Below are 27617 nucleotides of genomic sequence, written 5' to 3'. Positions count from 1 at the left end.
TATTGTTGTTGTTTTTATGATAGGTATTTTGTGTTTTCATTTTGTATTTTTATGTGATAAAGCACCCTGTGATCTTTGGGTGAAGGGCAGTATATAAATTTATTAAATAAGTAATATATTTCAGACTTAAACCAAGTTCCCAAGAGCTTAGGGACTAGACTTTTTTCTTTCCTTTAAGTACCTTTCACCGATTTAACTATCACACTCATTCGTCTCCTTACGGAATCAAAACTAAGGATTTCCAATAGTTCAAACCTAAAAGGCTTTGTGCTGATTAAACAGTCTATGGCCTTTTAAATGTGTTTGTGGGATGGGGGTGGTATTGGTGGTAGTTGTTTTTGTTGTTTTTATGATAGGTATTTTGTGTTTTCATTTTGTATTTTTATGTGATAAAGCACCCTGTGATCTTTGGGTGAAGGGCAGTATATAAATTTATTAAATAAGTAATATATTTCAGACTTAAACCAAGTTCCCAAGAGCTTAGGGACTAGACTTTTTTCTTTCCTTTAAGTACCTTTCGCTGATTTAACTATCACACTCATTCGTCTCCTTACGGAATCAAAACTAAGGATTTCCAATAGTTCAAACCTAAAAGGGAAAAAACAAGGACAAGTTGTAATAACGTTAAGTTTTTATATCCATACACACACACACACACACACACACAGAGAGAGAGAGAGAGAGAGAGAGAGAGAGAGAGAGAGAGAGAGAGAGTGTAAAACAGATGTAAATTCATGGTCTTTGTGAGATGAACATAGCATTTCATTAAACTCCATAACCTTGGCTCAAAATCCAAACTGACAGACTTGCAAATCACCCCCGTAATAAACCATACAATCAACTAAGCAAAGTGTTTTTCTCAAAGTTAACTTTTTTAAAAGGCCATGAAAGACAAAACATAGTTATGTACAGGACAACAGTGCACAACTTACCTTTCAATATCATTTTCCCGATTCAAGATTTCCATAAAATTGTCCTTCAGTCTTAAATAAGTGTAACCAAGCCTGAAATTCAACCGTAGGTAGACATCAGAAGTTACAACAATTACCTGTATGCCACCAAGTTTACAGTACTCTGAACCGTGCAACGGGTTGTGTATTACTAGAAACAAACTTCTCTAAATTTCATTTACAGGTCAAAAAAGTTATTATTTGCTCAAGCTGCCTCAAGATTTCTCTGTGGTTTTGTTTCTCATTTCAATGTTTTGGGAACAATCACCCCACGTAAGCTGCTCCCACAGTTCACGACCATTAATTTCCACCGCTTTCCAAAAACACTGTACTTTTGGCTCCCCCTGTACTCTTGCATGGACATACAGACACACCTAAGTACCTCATCTGTGGCACATTCACCACGCCCAAATGACAACAATCAAGTAAGTATATGATGAGTATGGTATTAATATTTTCCTCCCCAAAAGATATGGGCACAGAAGTACCTGGACCTACAGACACCTGGACCTGATTAGAACCTGCTTCGTAACAAGTAGATTATCCCCATATGATAAGTTATCATCCCTGCCCCCATCCAAGATGTTCCCATTGCAAAACATACCTGCTTCAAAGCTCTTAAAAGCAAACGATTCCCTCACTTTGAGCACCTGCTCTAAAATTGTGCTGGCAGGAATAGCAGAGTAGTCCTTAGTGTCCCATTACACATATGGCCTGTAAAGCTGTACAGCTGTTGTGCTGTACCTTGTACTGAAATTCTACCTTTCTGTTTCTTGTCCATGCTCTCTCCACCGCCCCTGCCACCCTATATGCCTCCCCCTTCTACTAATGTTAAAAGTTCTACCAGCTCTGAACCACACAACTTCTCTCCAGGAACAGTAACCGGGTTTGAGAAAGCAGAAGGAACGTTTATTTTTCAACAGAGACATTCAAACAACACCTCACACGCAGCTAGGCCTGACCTCTCACCCTCTCTCCATTTCCTCCTCACTTTCATTTTACCTTCAGCGCATGTCTCTCACTTCAGGGACACCTTCACAAATATATTTCTCCCCAACGGCTGCCTTTGGAGTTACTATCAAAGGAAACAAGTCTCAGCTCTTACACAAGCTGAAAAAAGGCATTATGGTCCATACCTCTGAATTCCTTCCACTAAAGCAACTTCATCAGGGGACGATGAAATATACACAGCAGACCTCCCCGACAGCTGTGCTTTCTTCAACCCATCCACGTTGTCATCTTCCTTCACTTGAATGGTGTGGCAAAGGCACAGAGCCCGGAAAAAGAGTTCTTCTCTGTCCTAATAAAGAAGAAGAAGAGGAGTTTGGACTTGATATCCCGCCTTTCACTCCCCTTAAGGAGTCTCAAAGCGGCTAACAATCTCCATTCCCTTCCTCCCCAACAACAAACACTCTGTGAGGTGGGTGAGGCTGAGAGACTTCAGAGAAGTGTGACTAGCCCAAAGTCACCCAGCAGCTGCATGTGGAGGAGCTGGGAAGCGAACCCGGTTCACCAGATTACGAGTCCACCGCTCTTAACCACTACACCACGCTGGCTCCCAAGAAGAACGCTGCTAACACAGATTTCCAACTCCGAGGGAAATAGCAACATTTAATACTTTGGACATGTAACAGTAGCAGCTGAACAGACTGTAGATTGTCATGCATTATTTAAGTTCACACACTAAATTCTTTTGTTCAACAACTAAGTTCAAAGTTGTTTGCGGGAGGAAAGTTGCCCATCCTACAACCTGGCATCACCTGAGATGCTTTAAAGGCCTCTACGGATTAATTGGGACCCTCCTAAGCAATGCAGGATGCTGTTGTTCCCCCTTAGTACCCTAGAGTCCTCCCTATCTCTGGACTCTCATTTATGTTTCAAACCAGTTCATCTTGGAACAACAGGGACTTTATTAAGAAGCTACCATTGGAATAGAAAAGGATTGCAAATGATTTAGCATACTGACTAGATAAATTGCTGTAAGCCACTTTAATTTGAAGTGTTTTCGTCTTCGCTAGCTTGTTTGGAGCAACGGTATCCTTCAGCTTTGCAAACTGTTATTTGTAAATATTCTGAGCAACAGCTCTTGAGTTATAGCAAAGCAGGATTGTCGTATTAACAAAGGGGAAAATATGGAACATTCTGAAAGCAAAATTCCTACCTGACAAAAAGCTTCTTTATTTAACTAAGCCCCCCCCCCATGTGTCATGTTTTCAGTATTTAATAATAATAAAATCTTCGTACTTTGCCACTTCCTCCTGGGGAAGAATCAATCATATCAATACCAGCAGAATCAGGGAGAATTTGGCCATTACAGATGACATGAGGAACATACACATGGCCCTCAATGCAACATTCTATGAACTCCATATTGTTCTCTGTTAAGGTCCCTGTTTTATCTGTGAAGACATATTCAACCTGAAGAGAAACAGATAGAACAATTAAGAATTAAAACAAGAAGAACAGAGCTGGGGGGGGCAAGGCAGGGGAAGTCAGATATTTCCATAGATGAAGGTTTTATGTGATACTTTTTTGTCCTCTATCCTTGAAAAAGCATGCAGTACTTGTCTTTTCCAGGTGAGGCATAGGAAAGTCCAACCCATGGGCTTAACCTGGTTCACCAGAACTCTTTATTCAGTTATCGGCATTATCCGCATGACACTGAAATGCATGCAGTTTTGGGCACCACCACTTTAAGAAGGATATTGACAAGCTGGAACATGTGCAGAGGAGGGCGACCAAGATGACCAAGGGTCTGGAAACCAAGCCTTATGAGGAATGGTCAAGGGAGTTGGGTATGCTTAGCCTGGGAAAGGAAGAATTTGAGAGATGATAGCCATCTTCAGACGGCTGTCACATGGAAGATGGAGCAAGCTTGTCTTCTCCTGCTGTGGAAGGTAGGGCTCAATCCAATGGATTCAAGTTACAAGAAAGGAGACTCTGACTAAACATCAGGGATAACTTTCTGACAGTAAGAGCTGCTCAACATTGGAACAGACTCCCCCAGAAAGTTGTGAACTCTCCTTCCTTGGAGGTTTTTAAGCAGAGGTTGGGTGGTCATCTGTCACGGATGCTTTTGTTGAGATGACCTCTGGGGTCCCCCCCCAATTCTACAGTTCTATGATTCTATGAGACACCACCTTTTCTTGTCCCATGGTACAGAGAGCTGACCATACAGGAAGAGGTATTTCCAAGTAAAATGGTGTTCTCAATATCTGCAGGAATCTAAATATCAGAAACAGCTGCAAGATTTGTAGGATACTTTCTACGTGATTTGTTACCTGCCCCAATTCTTCATTGAGGTCAGAGGTATTCACCAGCGGCCCTTCACCTGTTTCTTCATCAAACATTTCTTCATCCCAGGTAAGGAAATAAGAACCAAGAAACTTCTGCATTTCTACTGTGACGTACATGGATACAGGAATGATGTAGTTGAAAAGAACCATGAAGGCAAGGAAATCTGTAAATGCTGTAATAAACTGCCAAGGCGACGGGGTGGGGGGACAAAAGCAAATAATTTATTTGGATATACAGTAACAGTAAGAATCAAGCAGTTGGATTGACAATACATATTTTTAAACTGTAGGTGTATCATGAAGAAAAATCAGTTAAATAAAAAAATTCCTTCAGTAGCACCTTAAAGACCAACTAAGTTTTTATTTTGGTATGAGCTTTCGTGTGCATGCACACTTCTTCAGATAGAAGTGTGCATGCACACGAAAGCTCATACCAAAATAAAAACTTAGTTGGTCTTTAAGGTGCTACTGAAGGAATTTTTTTATTTTACTTCGATCCAGACCAACACGGCTACCTACCTGTAACCAAAAATCAGTTAGTTAGCTTAGCTTAGGCCCAGTGCAACCGTAATGGACATACTCTAATAAACTAAGCACATTATTCTCCTCCTTGCCTGGCCTTCTGTTCCTTTGTGCGCGCATAGCTGCAGACAAGACTTCTATGTTTCTTAAACTAGTTTTCCACAACATCCCAAACAGGAAACTGGTTTGAGCATTTCCTTCTTTCCAGTTCATCCCTTGTTCATGTGCTAAAAAAAACCCCTGTGCACTTTGCCATGACTTGCTTTTAACTAACAGAAGCCCCAAAGAAGATACACAGATAGAAAAACTTCTTTATTCAAGTTATCCTGTAGGATTGGAAGGGTGGTGGAGCAAATAATGTTCCATATTATTTGCAAAGGAAGAAAACCATTTTCAGCGATTCCTCCTCCCTCCTCCTCCTCCTCCTCCGAGGGTTAGGGAAACCTTCAGAGCAAATTTAGTGAGGCACTGAGGGAGGGGAAAATAACTGAAAATCACTTCCTTTCCCATTCTACTGACAGAAGCCTCATCATCAGCTGCAGTGATGCTATTGCACAAAACCCTTAAATCTTTTATTAAACCTCAAGTTATTCACATACCACATTTCTTTTCCGTTCTAGTTCTGTTTTCTCATTATACCAAGGCTCATCGCGAAACTGCTCACTTTGCCACACGTATTTCAGGACAGTATTTATTAGTGATTTACTGATCAGAATACAGAGGTATACAATAAGAAATACATTCATGGATCTGAAACAAATAAGAGGAAAATGTTTTTAGCATAAGTAAAAAAAAATTATTTTTAATGTTAGCATGCTTTTGATTTAGTCTAAGCTTCCCCCCCCATGTAAATTTGACATATCTAACAAATGCAGCAAAAGACCTTTTGCAGAAAAGGCATTAGCAATTCATAATAGGGAATAAAGGATTGCACAGTGCATATTACAAAGGTTATCAGTGCTTTTGATGAATCATGACCCACATGTATTATTTTGGTTTTGATAGGTGGACAAATGTGCAAATATCCCTCAGGCTAATATGCACCATAAACCAAACTTTCTACATCCTCGGTTCAACACCAGTTATGATCAGCTCATTCTTCTGGATGACAGGGCTAGCACTAGTTGTGAAATGGCAATAACCAAAACCATTATCTTTGTCTGCACAGCACTAACTAACATATGCATGCAAAGGCATTTCCCCAAACATTTACACTCCCACTTTTCTTCTGAGGAACGTGGGAGTGGTCTCTTACATAGGACCGGCACTATTTCATTCTCACAACAAACCTACAGGTGAGGTTAAGTGGAAAGTATGTAAATGAATATGCAACATGCTGCAAGACTGAACGATAATCTGATTTCCCCGGTCCAGATCTAACAGTCCAGAATGGTGTTTTAAATTTGTGCATTTGGCTGTTTCCAGAAGCAAACCAGTGAAGGAGGAACTGGTGGGCCTTTCAGAGCTGTGTCATATTACATGCATTTTGCATAAACCACTGTGTGGCTAATGCCAAGCACTGATCACCTGGTATAGTTAGAGGTGCCACCAAACTTGTACTCTGGTGACAGGAAATCACGACTGCTACAAAAAAAGAGGCAAGCTTTTTGTTCCCCCAATTCCTCTCCAGCTTGGATGCAGTGGTAGTTTCCTTGCAGATGGAAAGTCACTGGGAAAGGGAAAGGATTCTCCCTCCTCACTCCCTTCTCTAGCAGACTGGTATGCTGCAATGCAGCACCCAGGAGCCCTATGGGAAAACTGTACATTCCTTGGGATACTGTGCAATCCTTGGACTTTGAGGAATAGCATGTGCCACCCAAGAGCGGAATGCCCCTCCTTTTCTTCTCCCTATAGCTTGTTGCTGCCATTGGCTGTGCCAGTAGCCTATTAAGTAAGGTTTAAGGCATGTCTAAAGTCCATTTTGGGGGCCTAATTCGGCCCACCAGCTGGTTTTATACAGCCCCTGGGGCAGTTTATTTATTGGGGTCAAATCCTTTAAAAAATCTCAACAAGTTCAATCCTAAAAAAAATCTCAACCACTTTGGGGTAAAATCGTAAAAAAAGGTCGGCCCTCATGCATGTTCACTTCATCAAATCTGGCCCTCTTTGAAAAAAGTTTGGGCACACCTGGTTTAAGGGAAGGGGTTTGTGGGGATTGGTGGATATGAAGTAGACATAATTTTGACTGGTTCAGAAATACAGTAAGCCCAAATATTTCCCAGTATAATGTATGAAACAAACTCATGCTTGTCTAAAAGAACAGGACGATTACAGTGCTACCTCTGTTTGCCACCGCAATCCGTTCCGCGGAGGCGGTCGCTCGCCGAAGCGGTCGCTCGCCGAAGGCTTCTGCACACGCACGCAGATCGCTTCTGTGCATGCGTGAGCTGCGCACATCTGACGCCGCGGAACCCAGATGTAAACACTTCCAGGCCCGCGGTGGTCGGAAACCGAAGCGGTCACAAACGGAGGCGGTCGCAAACCGAGGTTTGACTGTACAAACAGGAATGACATCAGAAGCAGGGCTTTCCCCCCCAGCTAGAACTCGCTGGAACTGAGTTCCAGCACCTCTCAGGGTGGTGCCATTGCCATTATAAGAGAACAAGGAAGGTGAGTTCCAGCATCTCTTTTTCTAGAAAAATAGCACGGATCAGAACCTTTTCAAAGCTAGCAGTTTTAAACCGGCAATCAAGTGATGACTGTATCCCAATGTGTATGAACAAACAATAGAAGAACAAAACCTTCATAGCAGGCTTAAGACACGATTAGTTATTTCCAAAACAAACAAACACTGTTTGGGGTTTTTCACTGCTTCGCATCATGCAGGTATTTCCTTTCATTTCCCGCTTCCTACTGATCTTGCCCACACATATATGCATATTAGAAGCACTCATAGCTTTACTTTTCCACAGCAGATCGTTTCTGAGATTTTGATTGGTAGTTCAATGCCATTTTTGTTTCCATGCCAGTGTAGATAGCAACACCTGAAACAAACAGAAATACTATTTCATCAAAAAATATGGGTGTGGGTGAATGTGCACATTATGTAATATTACACACAATCGCTAGCTAATGCAGCTAATTACAAATTCTATTAAAAAGGATAGGATTGTGTAGGCGACACAGCTGTAGGCCTGATTTAGTGAGTCTGTTAATGGATGCATTAACAACTGCACACATACAGCTACATGGCTCAGCTAAAACTGGAAGTGGTGGGATAATATTTGTTCAAGTTTTTAGGTGGTTTTTTTTTGGGGGGGGGGGGCAATAAAACACTTCCAGCGTTTTAACAGATTTCTTCCGGAAGGGCACAAAAAATGTTCACCCATTCAGACTGAGGGCAATGCTGATGCAGGAATCATTTCCCTTACTAGCTCTGTTTTCCCTCCATAATCATATTACCAAATCGGATTGGCTACATAATGTAATGCCATAATTACTATATGACAACCCCCAATTTGATGAGATGGCCAGTGTGACGAAATCTGGGGGAAAGACAACCCAGAAAAAATGGCAACAGACTAAAAAGCAGGGAATGAACAACATGAAGCAGTGAACATTTGCAGAATTAAGTGGTTGTTCAGGAATGATTCGATCTGACTTCAAGAACACTACTTTCAGCCCCCAAATATAATATACTATACAGTCGTACCTCGGGTTACGAACACCTCGGGTTACGAACAACTCGGGTTACGAACTGCACAAACCCGGAAGTATTTTCGACCGCATGCGCAAAGCGCGGAAATAGTGCTTTGCGCATGCGCAAAATGGCGGTTCATGTTACGAACTTTTCGGGTTACGAACTGCGACCCGGAACGGATCGTGTTGGTAACGCGAGGTACTACTGTATATTAATATATTAAGTGTTATAAAAATTAAACCATCACCATCACAATCAAACAGCTAACAGTCCTGTAAGGGTGACTCCCTACAGGGAGCCAGCCCCCATCATCCTAACGTCCACCTCGCCAAGCACAGGCAATAGCCGTGGGTCTGAAGCAGCCAGGGGGGAGGGGAGAGACTCAGAGGGAGAGAGAAGCCAGCGTGCGGAACGACGGGAAAGCTCAGGGTAGGAGAGATGTAGGCAAGGGCTCAAGGATGCTGGAGAGCCCTTCCACCGCCTTGACAGGGAGGAGGCTGAGAGGGCATCGCTCCTTCCGGCGCAACAGTTAAGGAGAGCACCGCAACGCAGGTCAAGGGGGAGGCGTTTTGGGGTGCCCCGACTACTTTGCTGGCGTAGGAACAGACGTACGCCATTGCCGGATTCTGGTTTGGACTGAGAGGTCATGTTTTAAGCTGTCTCTGCACTGTAAATACTTTGCACAATAAAAATCTTTAAAGACAAACTGGACTCAAGCAGCGTTACTCTAGAGTAGCCACGACGACCCTCTGACAAGTCCTTTTCAATGGGTTGTTGTTTTTCCACTTCTTATTTTTTTAGCAGAAGATCCTCTGTACGACATCAGAAGATGCTGCTGAAACTTAAATCTTCTCATTCATATCTCTGAATTAGGACTGTTATTGCTTTTATAGTAATTTACCAAATATTTTCTCTGTGTTCTTCAACGTAGCTCCTCTAAGAAGAACATTTTCAGATCCCAATGGCCTACAAAGGTAATAATAATTAATATTAATTAACTGTCTGAAGTGGCAGCATGAAGGCAGTGTTTTAAACACAAAATAAATCAGGTTAGGTTTAGAAAAGAAATTCACATTTCTGAAATGGCGGACACCTCCAGATGACATTTATATTGAGAATTCACCCTGATTCGCTTGTACGGAAGTTATATGTTTTCTTCAATGCTAAAAGCGGGTCATGCAATTGGTACAAACCCGAAACTTCCTATTAAGTAGTCCTTTCCAGTAAAGTAGGATAAGAGCTTTACTCATAAATGTGAGGATTCAAGTCAGGTTTTTTTAAATAAAAAAATACTTATTTTTACGTACAAATCTAATTAGCTCTATTTTAATAAAAATTGTTCAGGGTGGTATAAAAAACCATACAAATGCATAATAAAACAGCATGACATCAGTAGAAAAACCAGCGTATAAACCCATAAAATATTAAAAGGAAATGCCACTTGAACTCAATATGGATGGCATTAATCTTTCTTTAGCATTTCAGCACTTAAGCACTGGCAACCTTAGCAGAAGATTTTAATCTAAGACCATCAGTGCTTTAAAAACCAAAATGTTCTACAAAATCAAGTAGTGCGGTTAACCAGCTAAAAAAGAACTTCTGCGCATTCTAAGAACTGCACATTAAAGTCTTTTTTTAAAGGACTCACTTAGAGTATACTCATTTTTTATGGTTGGTTGCACTTAAGGGTTGGAGTGGGATGCGGGCAGATTATTAGCTACAATTTCATTCTGGTAAAAGCAAGACAAGGATGTTCACCAATCCTATCATCTAACTTTGTATTTAGCTGCCAAAATTTTAGCATCTGTTCCTCCACTTCAATGGTATTTAGCTTCAATGGAAGCCACATAGAATTTTGCCCCCAGAAACAGTGCCCAGCCATACACAATCAAGTCATTTTTGTGTCATGTTCAACTATGTGCCTTTCATTCCCTGATGATCTGCTCCCTGATACTGATGAACAAAGGTGCCCAAAAAACGGGTGGGCAGAAAGGGATTCGCATCAGGCTCTTGGCCTAGCTTTTTCAGGATAATGAAGGAAGAAAAGAAAACTCAGTGCCCCTGATAGTCTTCATGCCTGTTCTTTGCATCTGCTTTTCTCTGCTACAACGTGCCACAGTTTCACTTGTTTTGTTGCATATATTCTGAATTTAACTAGCCCTGACAGGTACACATGCATGCACTGATTTTTTAAAAAACAATATTTCTATGCAACCCCAATACCAAAGTTCTCTGGGTGACGCTGATAAAAATTCTTAAAATGCAATATATTGCAGCACAAATTAAGCGATAAAATCAAACACCATCAGGTCTTTAAAAACTTTTTAAGGACGGAGGAAAAAATACTGCCTGGCAGGTTGTCCTATAGTATTTGCTTATGGTAAGGATTGAATAAAAGCACGTCAAAGTGCAAGTAGATAAATAGGAACCGCTACAGCGGGAAGGTAAACGGCGTTTCCATGTGCTGCTCTGGTTCTCCAGAAGCAGCTTTGTCATGCTGGCCACATGACCTGGAAGCTATACGCTGGCTCCCTTGGCCAATAATGCGAGATGAGCGCGCAACCCCAGAGTCGGTCACGACTGGACCTAATGGTCAGGGGTCCTTTACCCTTTACCTTTAAGGATTGAATAACCCAGGCATTGCATGTTTTAAGTCCTACCTTGCAACAGGCTCATCTCTGTCATGGTAAATATTTATCCGACCAACAAATCTGCAAGAGGAAAAACAGATTACGAAATACCTCAATGCCTGTAGGAATGCAGAGAAGAGTACTCCAGTAATTGTACAGCCTTGCATGCAAATAAGTTCAGGTATTGCCTCTAGGGAGATGAATCACAAATGCACCTTTGAAACGCATTGCGTTCCCACCCCTGCTTCAATGCAAAACTTCTACAGCTTGTATCCCTGGATGCCTCAATGCAAACTCAAAACTGAACACCACAATAAATGAACTTGCCCTTTCACCCAAAACTTATTTCCCTCTTTTCATCATATATTTCTTTACTTCATAGCATTTATATACTGCTTAATTGTAGAAAACCTAAAAGCAGTTTATAAGATTACAGTCAAAGCAGGGGTTTTGTTTCATTCGAAGCACTGTATTCGTATCCTGACTTCTAATTCCACATACTGTGACAAGATGTTGAAAATCAAAATTTCAGGATGGTGAACAGCGATTATCTCTAAGGGTGCACTGACATTTTGCTGGGGCAATGGAGTAAGATTCTGGAGAGAAAAGGAACAGAGATACTAGGAGAAAGGTAAGTCGAGTTCCTACAACTGCTTCCAGGTAGGGTTTCCCCCTCAAGAGATTGCTGAGGCCTTGTGATCTGATTCAACCTAACACCTGCAATTTATATGGGAATATTTCTTTGTTAAGAATTTTATATACAATGGTACCTCTGGTTACGAACTTACCGTAATTCGTTCTGGAGGTCCGTTCTTAACCTGAGGTACCACTTAGCTAATGGGGCCTCCCGCTACCACCGCGCGATTTCTGTTCTTATCCTGAGGTCAAGTTCTTAACCCAAGGTACTACAATGGTACCTCGGTTTAAGTAAACAATTGGTTCTGGAAGTCTGTACTTAACCTGAAGCGTACTTAACCTGAAATGAACTTTCCCGTTGAAAGTAATGGAAAGTGAATTAATCCGTTCTCAACCTGAAGCGTACTTAACCCGAAGTATGAGTGTAATTGGTTCTGGAGGTCCGTATTTAACCTGTAGCGTACTTAACCTGAAGCGAACTTTCCCACTGAAAGTAATGGAAAGTGGATTAATCCGTTCCAGACAGGTCCACAGAGTACTTAAACTGAAAGTACTCAAACTGAAGCGTACTTAAACCGAGGTATGATTGTACTTCAGAGTTAGCGGAGTCTGTAACCCGAAATGTTTGTAACCCGAGGTACCACTGTATCCCTCTTTTTGCTCGAAAATATAATTACTATTTAAACAACAACAACAACAACAACAACAAACATTCTGCTGATTCCAAACCCCACCCCCCTGCTGACCAAATGGAGTATCAGAAAGATAGCAGCAACCATACAAGAGGAGCAGCAGCAGCAGCAGTTCCCACCTGCAAGCAGTCACTTTTTCTTTGAGGCACTTCCTGTTTCTTTCTCTGGCTGGCATCTGGTAAAACTGGTATCGGCAAGTAGTTGTTGATGGTCCTGGCTCTACACACTGCTCAATCTATCTCAATTACAACGTCACTCAAAGCATTCTCACCTAATTATCAGTTATAGACATGCATTCACCTGTGAGAATTAAGGTGTTTTCTTTAAGCCTGCTGCCAGCACTAAGCTGGGAGTCAGGAGACACACACAGTTCTCCAAAGGGAGAGAGAAAGAAGGAAAGAGGCAGGAACCAACTCAACTGTACTAAATATGCTGCTAAATAAATAAATAGATTTGTGCCCCGCCTCCCCAGCCAGAGCCGGGCTCAGAGCAGCTAACATCATATAAATAGCACAGTATACATAATTATGGCACAATGGACAATTCAGGAAAATAATTACCACATGCTCTTACTTATAAAGATCAGGCTGAGGTTGTTCACATTCAATGGTAGCATGCAATGTGTCAATATCCTGTTCACTTTGAAAGGCTTTTGTATCTTGGACAGCATAATACGTCTAGAATGGACAAGAAAGTGTAGTTCAGTATCAAGTCAAGGTGTTTATGAAACTGAAGTGAGAATTTTGAAAATGGGGGGAGGGGGGACACCCAAACCAACTTCTGTCATGAGTGCAATGGTCAACTATTGTAAAATTCTGCAATTCTAAATCATTACGAGGTTTTCATAGCACATTGCAAAGTGAGTAAAATATTAATAGAAAACTACAATTACCATGCTTGCCAAGTTTTAAACTGTTGCACCAGCCCATATTTACAAATAGGAGCAAACCAATTTTTAAAGCATGTTCCCAAATGTGATTGTTTCATTTATTAATAGAATATGTTCTATCTGCCCCTGACAAAACTGTAAAGCCACAGGGGAATGTTTCATATTCTTTTACAATGATAAAATCTACAAGCCTACAAAATAAAATCCAGCCTTGGAAGTCAAACGGAATCCGTTCCAGAAGTCCATTTGACTTCCAACCAAAGCGTGGCTTCTGATTGGCTGCAGGAAGCTCCTGCAGCCAATTGGAATCCGCGTCGGACATTCAGCTTCCGAAAATTGTTCAAAAACCGGAACACTCACTTCCGGATTTTGATCATTCAGGAACCGATTTGTTCAGGAGCCAAGGCGTTTGAAATCCAAGGTAAAGGCGTTTGAAATCCAAGGTACAACCGTATAAGGATGTCAAGTTTAAGCTATTCACCCTAATAGTCATATGTACATCACTTAGTGCAGAAGCATTCAATGCCTATCTTTAACCCTTATATTGACATTTCATCAAATGCTGTTCACCTTATGACTGGATTCACCATCCAAACTTGCTGTCGTAACAAAACATGTTCCATCTGCCCGACTACTGGACAAAAATATTAAGTCACAAGGGAATGTTTCATCTTCTTTTACCATTACAATATCTCCAACCTGGAAGAGAAGAGTGTAATCGGTCAATGTTTAAGAAAGAATTTTAAGTTGTCAATCCCAAGTGTCTTAAAAAACAAAAATCCACTGCTTTTCCTGTCTTTCTTGCAGTTGCCTGTGCCTCAGGGACTGAGGCAACCATCCCATACATCTTGTATGAGAACAAGTGCTCTTTGATGCGGTAAGACTTGCTTCCAAGTAAACATTCACTGCCACTTCCTACTACGGCTATGCATAGCTGCCAAGTTTTCCCTTTTCTCACGAGGAAGCCTATTCAGCATAAGGGGAAATCCCTTTTAAAAAGGGATAACTTGGCAGCTATGCGGCTATGGCTATCAAGTCTACCTGCAGAGGTTAAAAGGGAGTTAAAAACAGCTATTAATTACAAATGCATAAGAAGTTATCCATGCTGTAACATAATTAGTATACCCTTCTGTGGATTATATGAACATAGGTAACCTTTCAACAAACTATCATTTTTAGGACTGCAAAAAGAAAAGGTAGCTTTTTTAAAAAACAACAACAACCAAATGTCGAAAATTATCCTATTGCATTATTTCAGAACAAGGCACTTCTACGCAATGGTGTGTGTGTGTGTGTGTGTGTGTGTGTGTGTGTGTGTGTGTGTGTGTTTAAGGTCTGCTTAAACTCGAGCAGGATGAAAAATGTGAGCACATTTCTACCAAAAATACAGTCATTTTTCATGTTCTTGTTGGAGTAAAATAATACGCAAAACTCTCTCTCTCTAGAGGAATGAGACAGAATCATCTGGCACAGCCTTCTCATTGACCTACTTGGCAAACACAATAACCTTTTAAAGAAATATAAATGAGATAATTTACAAAAATGTGACCATTCTTTTCCTAGCCATGACAACTAACTAGAGCACCCGTGTTTGGAAGCAGTATACCTCGAAACATTAGATATTACCGTAGGGAGAAACAACAGGGGAATGCTGTGCTTTCAAGAACTAAAACAAAACAAGTGTTTCAGGCAGCCATCAAGCTATGCACTCATCTAGAAAACTGCATTTTATTCCCTGCTTCAGCCCATGTTTTTCATTTTTCCCACTCCAACAGTTACTTAGCATTCCATGCTCACTAAGCAAGCTCAGTTCTCAATGAGCTATTTTAGTCGTTTTCCTCTTTGAGTTTCCTCCCTGCCCTGACAATTTCTGAATTACAGCAATGAAAGGCAGTAATTCCTATGATGTGGAAGTGGCTTCCATGATGTAATTTTTTTAACATATGGAATACCCTATACTTTTTAATATGATTAAGCATGATAGCTTAAGATTTGTTCAGCGTCCCTCCCCATTTAAAGAAGGACTAACCTCTGACTAAAACGTTGCCAACAGCAGTTGTGGCACTTAACATGAGATGCCATTTCCAAGGTGGTTATCGCTCATGCAATATCTTCCCATTGCCACTGCTGGATTTTTAGTAACCAATTTTATTTTATTTTTTTAAAATATATTTTATTAATTTTCCAATTAAAACCAATTATATCACATTCATTATTTCAAATTATACACATATATATATCAATCAAACCGAATGTTATGCCAAATCGTCTAAAGAATTTTTTATTTGGGTTCCCATGCTTCAAGAAATTGGGGATTCCTCGCAACCGTCCACTGCCGTCTTTTTTCTAAAGTTCAAATCGTCCTCCAAGTTCATAATAATCCAGATCTTCCCCTTACAGTCACATAGATGTTTTCCACTTTCAACCGATTGTTTTCCAGCTGCTGAGATAAATATCAAACGAGGTTTCACAAATGTTCTTTCTCCTGTGTGGGTTAATCAGTCCAGCCTCCCCATAAATCTTCTTAGTCTGAAGCTCATTGTTGCGTCGAAGCAGCGCCATCTTAAAAAGCTCATATCACTTTCGTTTTCTCTCATAGCCATGAAGATTAACGATCTTTATATAATTTACAGCTTTTCCAGGCAGAAGACCCAAACATCAAACCATAAACTCTTGGTAAATTAATGGATCTCCTTGCCCTATAGCTGAACTTAGCTTCAGGTCGCTGCTCCAATTCAAAGTGCGTCACAGCTCATAAATCCTCCGAACGCGTCCAGGACTCCTTCCGTCCGACTGGGGGGGGGGGGGCTTTTCTCATCGGCAACTCCACATCTTTAAAAAATATGCTCAGTAACAACAGTTTATAAAGTTCAACTCACACAGTCTTTTGCTTCTCTTTCACTCCAAACAAGCCAGGACATCGCGTCTGGGAAGGTACGAAGTAACTCATATGAAGAAAAATAAAACTCCATTCCCTTATCGCTCCGTCCCCATCAATCCTTCTTCCAGATGATATACAGCCTTTAACTCCTCTCCCTCAGCAGCATAGATTTCTCAGCAGTAAACAGCGCTTCTTCCCCTCCTTCTGAAGTATGTCCATAGATTTAAGCCTAATTATCTTCTTTAACCATGGAAATCCCCGCCATGCAGATTAGCGTCCGGGAGTCCTGGGCCTCGTAAGTGCTTTTCAGCCCAAGCTCCCCCCACTCCATAAACAGTCGGAGTGGGTCTGGGGGCATCGCGGGCCAGCGGCCCCTCTCCGTAACCCCCGGAGAGGGTAGGGGGTTGCCATTTACTCCCCTAGCAACCGCCAAATTCCTTACGAAGGTCAGAGGGATGGAAAACAGGTCCGCCATTCCTGCCGGCGGAAACCGGAACCCCCTTTAGTAACCAATTTTAAAGGTATACACCTGTGTAGTCAGTACTTAACATCAACCGCTAAAAGGCCACAAGTGATGCTGCCCTCTTATGGGTCATACAACTCCTGACACCACTGTTGCGTATTTTTAGTGACAGATGAAGATCCCAAAATAGCTACTTTTCTATTTGCACCCTTATCCTCTTTTCGAAGCAAAAGTCTTCACCCTGGTTCATAAAAGGCTCTGCTGTGTTCTACCGTAGCCCACCTGATACATGGGACTAATTTTTCTTTTAAAGGCAGGCAGAAATAATATTTATGAAATGGAGAAAGTTATACTCATGGAGTATATATCATGGAGAGTTGTATCCAACTCTCTCTCTCTCTCTTTCTGACACACCAACTCAAGTAATCTCCATCCAAGAAATATATTGAATAATACATGGCACTCACTCTGAGTTTGCGGCTCTGCTTTCTAACCAGTTTGCCATGTCGAATGAAATGAACAGGACACTGGTTCATTGCATTGTCGGCTTTGTGACGAAGCCAATCTTCATAGCCCTAAATGAAATAGCCAATTAAATATTTATAATTCCAAAAAAAAGTAACCGTTTATCATTTATATTAGAGTTGTACAACATTGTTGGAGAAACTGTAATTTAAAAAGTGCAAGGTGGGGAAGAGGTGGAGGTGGGGAATAGAGCAGGAGTTCGAAAATTATGATGATTGCTTGCTTTTTCTTCTTTTTTAAAAATGACATGACTCCAACTCAATTCACATCCACTCCTGATCATAATGGTATATCACAGGGGTCAGCAAACTTTTTCAGCAGGGGGCCGGTCCACTGTCACTCAGACCTTGTGGGGGGCCGGACTATATTTTGAAGGGGAAAAATGAACGAATTCCTATGCCCCACAAATAACCCAGAGATGCATTTTAAATGAAAGCACACATTCCACTCGTGTAAAAACAGGCTGATTCCCGGACCATCTGCGGGCCAGATTTAGAAGGCGGCTGGGCCGGATCCAGCCCCTGGGCCTTAGTTTGCCTACCCATGGTGTATCAGGTTCAAAGTTACCATACTGTTGGGGGTTGCATGGTTGGTGTTGCACGCACACATCTGGACAAACAATATCTCAGGAAATGAATATAATATTTTTTTAAAAAAAAACAACACCATGCAGAATTTATACTACCTTCACTTTTCACAGTCAATGCTCTTACCTGTTTAATAGCTGTTACAGTGATGACAAAGAAAAGTGGAAGCCCACTCGTCACTGGGCTAGTTGGTGTGTCAATAATTAACTAGGGGAGGGAAAAGAATTAGCATACATTTTCTAAAGAACAGCATTTTTTTAAAAAAAAGGTCTTAAAACGTTTTTATTAGCTGCCTTTGATAAAGAACTCTGAAATTAAAACTGAACCATCTGAACATTAAGATGATAACCAGTGATTTACACATGACTTCCATAACATCTTAGAAGAGTTTGACCACCTTGACTAATGTAACTTAATTAACTTATCAGAAGGCATGGTACTAGCATGGTACTGCACGATTCAACTGTTTGCAAACATATGTTTGCTGTACACACAGCAGTGTATAAAGTGATCTTGAGCCACAACAGCACAAAGAATACCAACACAGCTTAAGCAGAACCATATACAGTACCTGGAAAGAGGAATGTTAAGTATTCAATTTTCCAATTCTAGTGAAATACCATTTAGCTTCTTGGAAAAGTATCTTATTTGTTGCATAGTCCATTATATGTTGCATTGATTAGGTAACATGTTCCCTCCCCCCGATCATTTTCTAATTTAATCTATGTATAGCTAAGACCACATCCACACCCTGTATTTTAAGTGCTATTATACCTCTTTAATAGTCATGGCTTCCCCCCAAAGAATCCTGGGAACTGTAGTTAAGAGTTGTTAGGAGACCCTCCCTATCATCTTCACAGAGCTCCATTCCCAGATTTCCCTGGTTGTTAAACCACCCAGGAAACTAGTTCTGTGAGGGGAATAGTCTATGAGAGTCTAACAACTCTCAGCACTCTTAACTACAGTTCCCAGGGTTTTTGGCGGGAAGCCATGACTGTTAAAGTGTTATAATAGCGCTTTAAATGTACGTTGAGGATATGGCCTAAGTTTAATGGGATGTACATTCCTGAAAGGCAGGATGATAGTACTGTAGTAGTAGTAGTAGTAGTAGTAGTATATTGCCCTATACCTGCAGGTCTCAGGGCGGCATTGTAAAGACAAAAACACTTTATGACAAATTCCCTTTCTACCCCTATAAAAATAAAACATAGCTGAAGACTCAAAATATTTACTTTTAGATGTCCATATCAAATATGTATATCGTTTTGAATGAAATAACTAAAGAAAGAAATGTGTATATCTTACCTGTACAAGAAAAATGATGAGAAAATAAAAGTTAGCTATTCTTCGGAACTGCTCAAATAAATTCTTTGGGACAAAGTTCCAAAAGGTGTACTAAAAGAAAAAGAGAGGCAGAAATAGATTGTTGATGGCATGCTGTGCTTTCATATTCATCAAATGGTATACATTAGGAACTAATGGCTTTAAAGGGCAGTGGGATCAATTATATAAAGATCCCAGTTCTGAGAAGTTAATCAAGCTTAAATCTTGATTTACACATAACATTGGCAGAGTTAACTTTGCCTGGATCAAAGCCATATATAAACTTAACTGCTCTAAGTAAACACAAAACATATCTGCAAAGTAATATTATTATGAATTTAAGTAAATTGCATAACTTGAGACAAGCGCTTGGCATTATTAAGCAGACTGACATATCAAATCCCAGCTTTTCAGAAGGGATGAACTTCACCTTTTTCGAAATTCAAGGGGAATTCACCTGTGAATCTTTCTAGAAATGGTTACCTATGAGATTGAGAGCTTTCCAGCTTTCCATGCTAGTCCTCCTCTGGTCAGGTCTAATTCTAGAGGAACAGTACAATGACTTCTCTTCATATTGGTCCTGGGTGATAATATATATCCTTCCCACGACCCTCAATACCTGCTATGCCTCCTACTCAAGCTTGCCTCTTCGTTCACCTTCCATCAGCAGTAGATGTCTCTACTTGAAACTACCAGCTTAAGTGTTAAGATTCGCAATGGGGGTGACATCTGTCAATATCACACAAATGCTAGCAACAAAATTCCAGAAAGCTATTATTAATATTCCATCTGCAGCTGGCTAGCCATTACTGACAAGCCTCTGAGCAAGTGAGCTCCAATACGACCTGCAGGTGACATTTCCGCTAAATATTAAGTCCGTAACACAATCAGACAGCTCTTCTGACACATGCAGAGAACGGCCCGTAAATCAAAGTGTCCTTTTAAATACTGCGTAGCTAATAGGAAATATAGATAGAATGATAAATTAACAATAAATTGTAACATGGAAGACTATTATTCTTATGGGTTCAACTGGCAGTGTTCACACAGGGTAGTCCGGTGCGTGTCCTCAAGGCCTTTTTTGTTGGCCCTCAACATCTGGTGCTCAGCCTTCGCGCTGCCGCTGCAGGGTAAGTGAAACACTGGGCTTTGGGAAGGAGGCATGAGGTCTGTGATAGGGTCCTAGATTCCTCTCGCCTCCTTTCCCAAAGACTAGTTAGCACGTTCCAACCTTTGGGCAGGAGGTGGGAGGGATCTAGGACCCTGCCAGAGGTCACTCATCACAGATTAGACATGTACATTCCTGTGCCTTACACCCAACTTTTGCTTGACCCTTTAACTACACCCACTGACCTCTCATCCATTTGATTTCTATTTGCTGCTCTGGACATTGACTTCTGCCTGACCTGACTATGTACCCAATCCTGACTCATTTGTTTTAATTAACTGATTTGAAGCCACCTAGCGCTTCCCAATGACTGCTTGCAGGCCTGACCCCAAAGGCTCCTGACACTGGGTTAAGAATGCTGTGATTATGATAGGAAGGGAAGAGACTGGAAGGTGTTGTTTGTCATTCAGCTGTTCACACAACGATAATTACAACTTGCCCAGTGGCAAATTTTTCTTCTGGTCCTCTGGAAACTGCCCTGCTAGATATTTCTGGGGGAAAAATGCCTGTTATGACCGTGTATCATAAGAACAGATCAGCAGCGCCTTGTAAGAGCACAGACTAGTGACAATTTGACTATGAGCAAATTTTAATGGTGGGAAGCAACATCTACTTTTTATTATAGTACCCTTTTCCAAGCAGCTGCTGGCAAACAAAGGTAGCTCAGGAAGCAAAAACTAAAATTGTTGGTGGAAAAAAGAAAAAGAAAACTGGCAGAGCAGAGTCAAAAGCATTAGGCAAATTATGCAAACACACACTCTACCTTTGAGGAGACAATTCTGTTATCCGGGTACCTCTGTGGAATGTACGCTTCAGTGCCTACAGGGGGTTCACGATGCCCAACATAAATAGTCCGATTGTCCACCCAATTCTCTTCTCCAGCACACTGTGGGAAAAAAGAATGTGTCATTTTAGTTCAGTCAGTCGTTCTGCACAGACATGAGTCATACACTGAACTGGCTAGCCCCGTCTCTTGGCATCAGTTGATCCTTCATTCTCTAATAGCTGTCAAAATCTTAAACACCCCCCCCCCCGAAAAAGTCTTTGCCTATCTTCTCCTGAGCGATACTTAGATGACACATAGGAGTGAGCTGTCAAAATCCTGCCTCTAATTGTCTTCAGTAAGTCCCTTACCCCTGGAGCAATAAAAGCAAACCCACACAATTCAAATCTGTTACTCTAAATGGCGAGTTTTATATTTTGTCCTCATATTACTCTAAAGGCATGCACACTGATGCAACCCAGCTCTCTGAATATTGAGCATATTTCCCTAATCATGTACATTGTAATCCAAGGAGCTATTTCAGGAGACTGCCAGGGCTTGCACATATTCGGGTTTTCTCTCCAAACAGCAAAGCTGAGGGGCTACTTGTGAAGTTCTTCCAAGTTTTGAAGCTATGCGACAAATAGTTGCAGGCTGCTACTTGCAGCACAGCTTCTATAAAAAGGGATTGACTATGAAGCCCTGCTTAGTTGGGGAGTTTAACACACTTATTTATTCAAAGGATTTATATGCTGCCTTTCTTGGGGTGCAAACTCCTGCCATGGGAGATTACAAAAGATTATGAAAACCATGAAGTATGGATGGGGAATCCTAATATGAGGACCAAAGGTAGAAGGCCTTTATCTGAAATCTTCTAAAATACATATGTACGGAAGTATACATGATTCTATGCATTATTATTTTGGATGTATGGAATAAGTAGGACTTGTTAAGGAAAGAGTTGTTAAGACTTTATATTCAATTTATTTTAAGTGGTGTTGGTTTTTTTAAAGGAAGTTGTAATGGCCCTAGCCTCAAACTCAAGATTCAGAGGATGGGTTTAGTGACCAGGAAGAGGCTGGGGCAGAGGGCAGTCCAGAATCAGAGGCAGAAGTGGAGGCTGGAGCGGAAGGGGGCCAAGAGGCAGCAATAAGTCAGGCTGGTAAAGAAGCCAGGCTATCCCATTTCTGCTGTGACCGGCTCCTCTCCCCCGGGGTTTCCCAAAATGAGATACAAGGCAAAGGAGCCTTAGGCTGCTGGGGAAGGAACCAGGAAAGGCAGGGACCTTCAGTCCTAGCAACTGTCTCATTGGGGCAAGACCTACTGGGAAGAGTTGTTGTGATCCCTAGGCCTGTGCTCTTTTGGTTTCTTTGAATACACTCATACCTCGGGTTACGAATGCTGTGGGTTGCGCGTTTTCGGGATGCAGACCGCGCCAAACCCAGAAGTACCCGAATGGGTTACTTCTGGGTTTCGGCACTCGCGCATGCGCAGAACCGCAAAATGACATCACACGCATGTGCAGAAGCACCAAATCGCATCACGTGCATGCGCAGATGCGGCGCTTCATGCTACGAACGCTGCGGGTTGCGAATGTGCCTCCCGCATGGATCACGTTCGCAACCGGAGGTATGACTGTAGTTAACTTCACTGACACTGGTGTTTTTTTATTGCTGACCTACTTCTGACTCTGGCTCAGGACAGTCTTGCAGAGATTGCACCATAGAAAGAAAAAGCACACCCCTTTAAGCCAGGGACTTGCTCCTTTAAGATTTCCTTTAAGAGGAGTGGAAAAGGGGCAGGCTGGAGGGAGGGCCTCATTATGAAAACTCACTCCATCTTCATATGAATTCAATTGGCGTTCTCCAAGGTGCTGTACCCACCATCCCGCCTTCTGGTGTGAACTGGTCAGAACAGAGGTAAGGGCAGGGTTCAGATCTTGACAAACTCTCAATGATGTCATAGGGCAGGCATAGGCAACCTTTGGCTCCCAGATGTTTTGGAACTACAACTCCCATGATCCCTGACCACTGGCCCTGTTAGCTAGGGATCATGGGAGTCGTAGTTCCAAAACATCTGGGAGGGGGTAATCACTAATGGCCAAAGAATACATTAGGGAAAATGGATTGTATAAGCCTGTTGAAAATTGTTGCTAAAGACTTCATGTTCTGAACAGTTTACAAACGAAGAAAAATATTTTTTTTTGGGGGGGGGAAGTATTCCAAAATGCAGATTTAAGTAATTTACACTACATCCTCAAGAACAGAGAAGGCAACCTGTGCCTTGTTAACAAAAGCAATACCGAATAACGAAAGCAGAGTCATGCATTATTAAGGCCATTATTCAACAGAACTTAATTCTTCTCATGAGGGTACTACTGTACATAGTTTAGAGGACAGTAGAACAAAAAGGCTCTCTTATACTGCTTATTGCCAATAATCGATATAATATATACACTATATATATAGTATATAACAGCTATTATGTCTACCATAATAACAACACCCCAAGACAGCACTTTCCCCCCCTATCAAACTACCACTCTGTATTAGATTTCCTTTGGACAATGATATTGATATCCCTGCAAGGAAAGGAAAAAGTACTGCAGCGAAGTAGGAAAAGCAGTGAAGTGTATCCACTGCTTTATATGCTATTACTTAAGCCCATTAAAAGGTACATCCAAGAAACCATAAATAAACCTAAGCATTATGAGTTTCTAATAATAACTTAAAGCTCAATGTACCGAAACCCAATTCCATTGGCACATCAATGATGAAGCATTACTTGTACGCTTTTCTTGCTTCAGCCCTGTCAGCAAATGCAGAACCCAAAAACTGGTGGGAGATCCATTATGCTGTCTTTACTTCACATACCACTGACCACGGTATCCTCCTGGGGAGGCTATCCAAGTGGGTGGGGAGTGGGGGGCACTGCTTTGCAGCAGTGTTATTCCTACTTGGATGGCCGTCTTCAACAGGTGATGCTTAGGGAATGTTATTCGGAACCATAGGGCCTTCAATGTGGGGACCACTCAGGGTTCAATTATACCCCCCAAGCTGTTTAATATCTATATGAAGCCACTGAGTGGGGTCATCAGGAGTTTTGGAGTGTGTTGTCAGCAATATGCTGATGACACACAGCTCTATTTCTCCTTTACATCTTCAGGTATGGAAGTGGATGTGTTGGACCAGTGTCTGGCCTCGGTACTGGACTGGATGAGAGCCAATGCAGTTAAGACTGAGACACTGTTAGTGGGTGGTTCCCTAGACGGGGTGGGTGGAAGACTGCCTGCTCGAGGGGATTGCACTCCCTCTAAAGGAGCAGGTACACAGCTTGAGGGTGCTCCTGGACCCATTGCTATCGCTGGAGGCAAAGGTGGCATCGATGACATAGAGAGCCTTCTGTCAGCTTCAGCTGGTGGCCCAGCTATGCCGCTATCTAGACAGGGATAGCCTCATTTCTGTGGCCTACGATCTGGTCATCTCTAGGCTAGATTGTGTGTTATACATGGGGGTGCCTCTGTAGACGGTTCAGAAACTTCAGCTCACGCAAAATTTGACGGTCAGGTTGCTCACACTCGGAGGGTGACAACACAGGAATAGGTCTTTTCTGTGATGGCTTGCCGTTTGTGGAATGCTCTCTTCAGAGAGGTTTGCCAGGCGCCATCATTACATGTCTTTAGGCTCCAGGTGAAAATATTCCTCTTTATCCAGGTTGTCAGCCATTAAACAACCTATGACCTAATGTGGTGGACCTGTTATTAGGTATTATTATTATTTATGTGATTGTTATATTGTTTATTATTATTATGCTATGTAAAGTATGTTTTTAATATTGTACACTGCCCTGAGACCTTTGGATAAAGAACGGTATGCAAACTGAATAAATACAAAAGGACATATTCAAGACTCCTAGTCTCATCAAGCTTGAATGATGATGTAAATATGACATTGTGTCTCAGTTTAAGGTCATGAAACTTTTAACATAATAGAAAACTTTTTTAAAATAAAATGGGGCGTGAAGTACTCACAAATAACTCAGTGAAGTATTCAGTTTTCTGAAGAATAATGTTTCTTTTTAAAAAATTCAGGAAAGGAAAAAAAATGCAAGCAATGGAATAATTACGGTATCGCATTATTCCATTCAAAGGGAAAAGCTACATTGATTTGCTGTAGCCCAAACAGGAAAAAACGGGGGGTGGGGGGGGAAGAAACCCAGTGATATTTTAAGGCTTTTGTGACATAAACTTTAATGGGCAAGTCTACAAAATCTTTGGGCACCTCATGAGAAGAGAAGACCCCCTGGAAAAGACCCTGATGTTGGGAAAGATTGAGGGCACTAGGAGAAGGGGACGACAGAGGACGAGATGGTTGGACAGTGTTCTCGAAGCTACGAACATGAGTCTGACCAAACTGCAGGAGGCAGTGCAAGACAGGAGTGCCTGGCGTGCTATGGTCCATGGGGTCACGAAGAGTTGGACACGACTAAACGACTGAACAACAACAACAACAAAATCTTATGGTACACTAAATTTGTTAACAACCTCACTGGTGCTACAGCTGTCAGAATTCAAAGTCCACATTTGCATCCTCAGAAGAAAATCTGTATATGGTAGGTTATAAGGATTGCCATTTTACATTTTGAGAAACAAATCTGAGAAATTTATAACAACTTGCTCAATGCATGAGCTAGGATGGGCGTTCAGGGCTCATATCTATCCCTTGAATCACAATTGTTTATCTGGAAAGGTACTAAAAAAACATTATCTGAAAGAGGAAACAAGCCTGAAGGGGCTCAAACAATTTTGCTTAGTTGCTTAACATACATTAGGTCAAGAAATATCCCAGCTGTCCTCCAGGTAAGATAAACTGCATAAAACTGCAGGTATTTTTTTCACCTTGCCTGTTAACATGAAAAGCCCACTTGCTTTTATCTTATGAATTGTTCTAGAAGTATTTCTAAGCTGGTGCTTTGATTGTTTCTGCTCTCTGCTGTAGATGGGACGGTGTCAGCTAAGTTTCAGTGATGAAATGGATGGGATGGGGAAAGGGGCTAAATGACCATCAAAATATGGTACTTAGAGAACAATGGCTTTAACTCTGCTGGGTTACTAAAAGTATGATCTTGTCATGCATTTGGAAGAGGATAAGAGGATGGCGTGATGTGGAGAGATACAGGGAACATAACTGCTGGTTCCCATATATAAAACCTTATGAGCAACACATATATGGAGTTTTCCATCAGATCATATGATGGGCCATCATAAAATAATAATAATGATAATAATTTATTATTTATACCCCGCCCATCTGGCTGAGTCTACCCAGCCACTCTGGGCGGCTCCCAATTGAATATTAAAACAATACAGCATTAAATATTAAAAGCTTCCCTAAACAGGGCTGCCTTCAGATGTCTTTTAAAATTAGGATAACTGCTTATTTCCTTGACATCTGGTGGGAGGGTGCTGCTACCGAGAAGGCCCTCTGTCTGGTTCCCTGTAAACCTCACTTCTTGCAATGAGGGAACCGCCAGAAGGCCCTCGGCACTGGATCTCAGTGTCCAGGCTGAACGGTGGAGGTGGAGACGCTCCTTCAGGTATGCAGGACCAAGGCCATTTAGGGCTTTAAAGGTCAACACCAACACTTTGAATTGTGCTCAGAAACGTACTGGGAGCCAATGTAGATCTCTCAGGACCGGTGTTATGTGGTCCAGGCGGCCGCTCCCAGTCACCAGTCTAGCTGCCGCATTCTGGATTAGTTGCAGTTTCCGGGTCACCTTCAAAGGTAGCCCCATGTAGAGCGCACTGCAGTAATCCAAACGGGAGATAACCAGAGCATGCACCACTCTGGCGAGACAGTCCGCCGGCAGGTAGTGTCTCAGCCTGCGTACCAGATGGAGCTGATAGACAGCTGCCCTGGAACAGAATTAACCTGTGCCTCCATGGACAGCTGTGAGTCCAAAATGACTCCCAGGCTGCGCACCTGGTCCTTCAGGGGCACAGTTACTCATCAGACCACACATGTGCAGAAGCAGGGATTGGCTCCTGCATGGTTCTCAACCTGGTATCCAGCAGCCCTGTGGCTTTGCTACATGCATGCTGCATCCACAGGTACTGCAAGCCCACAATCCAGCACTGGGCTGCGAGAACAGCTCTTCCAGGTGGACTTACTGTCTGGCCAGGATGGGAAACCAACTCCCACCACTGGTCATCTAGGCTGGAGCTAATGGGTGTTAGGAGTCCAGCATCATCTGGCTGGCCACTTGTTTCATCATTTCTGGTCTAGCCCTTAGACACAGCTGGTGGTTTTGAACTATCATCACACAATATTCCAAGGGATGAAAGGATGGTGTTGGCTTCCCACCCTTCTCTGTCTCCTCTCAGCCACTGAGATATGGTCTGAGAGCCTGAACCTGCCCTCTACCCAACAATGCCTAGCATTCTCCCATCAGCCATAGCTGCAATGAGCGTGGGAGCTGAGCACGGCGCCTCACCAAAACGGTCTCCCTTTTCCTGTGCCGGACAGGGTCTCTTACAGTTGGTTTGTCTGGAATACCATATAGGCACTAACAAAGAATTAACAAAGACTATAACCTTCAAAGTGGTAGTAGGGCCACTATCTATCCCTCACTAAAGTGAGCCAGTTATTATTAT

At 41.9% G+C, this 27617-nt stretch overlaps 1 protein-coding gene across 4 annotated transcripts in view; it reads right to left on the bottom strand.

The window, feature by feature from the left end:
• ATP11A (ATPase phospholipid transporting 11A) overlaps nucleotides 1–27617 on the bottom strand; it is a 116437-nt gene that overhangs the window by 42142 nt on the left and 46678 nt on the right. For 2 of the 4 annotated variants that reach the window (XM_060273372.2, XM_060273373.2), the window contains exons 2-16: nucleotides 20966–21088; nucleotides 19017–19106; nucleotides 17838–17918; nucleotides 17067–17174; nucleotides 13826–13954; nucleotides 12940–13043; nucleotides 11069–11119; nucleotides 9310–9374; nucleotides 7671–7752; nucleotides 5368–5518; nucleotides 4232–4429; nucleotides 3195–3368; nucleotides 2087–2250; nucleotides 933–1004; nucleotides 515–588 (exon numbers count right to left, since the gene is read on the bottom strand). In XM_060273372.2, coding sequence (XP_060129355.2) covers nucleotides 515–588; nucleotides 933–1004; nucleotides 2087–2250; nucleotides 3195–3368; nucleotides 4232–4429; nucleotides 5368–5518; nucleotides 7671–7752; nucleotides 9310–9374; nucleotides 11069–11119; nucleotides 12940–13043; nucleotides 13826–13954; nucleotides 17067–17174; nucleotides 17838–17918; nucleotides 19017–19106; nucleotides 20966–21088 — 1666 coding nt within the window. Of the gene's footprint in view, nucleotides 1–181; nucleotides 256–514; nucleotides 589–932; nucleotides 1005–2086; nucleotides 2251–3194; nucleotides 3369–4231; nucleotides 4430–5367; nucleotides 5519–7670; nucleotides 7753–9309; nucleotides 9375–11068; nucleotides 11120–12485; nucleotides 12664–12939; nucleotides 13044–13825; nucleotides 13955–17066; nucleotides 17175–17837; nucleotides 17919–19016; nucleotides 19107–20965; nucleotides 21089–27617 lie in introns of those variants that run through there. The other 2 variants (XM_088668588.1, XM_088668587.1) reach the window with 2 other exon arrangements.

The sequence above is a fragment of the Zootoca vivipara genome, chromosome 4 (assembly GCF_965207765.1).
Source record: "Zootoca vivipara chromosome 4, rZooViv2.hap1.1, whole genome shotgun sequence".
Taxonomy (NCBI): Eukaryota; Metazoa; Chordata; class Lepidosauria; order Squamata; family Lacertidae; genus Zootoca; species Zootoca vivipara.
The sequence above is the reverse complement of the archived record's forward strand: the minus strand, read 5'-3'. Positions and strand labels throughout refer to the sequence as shown.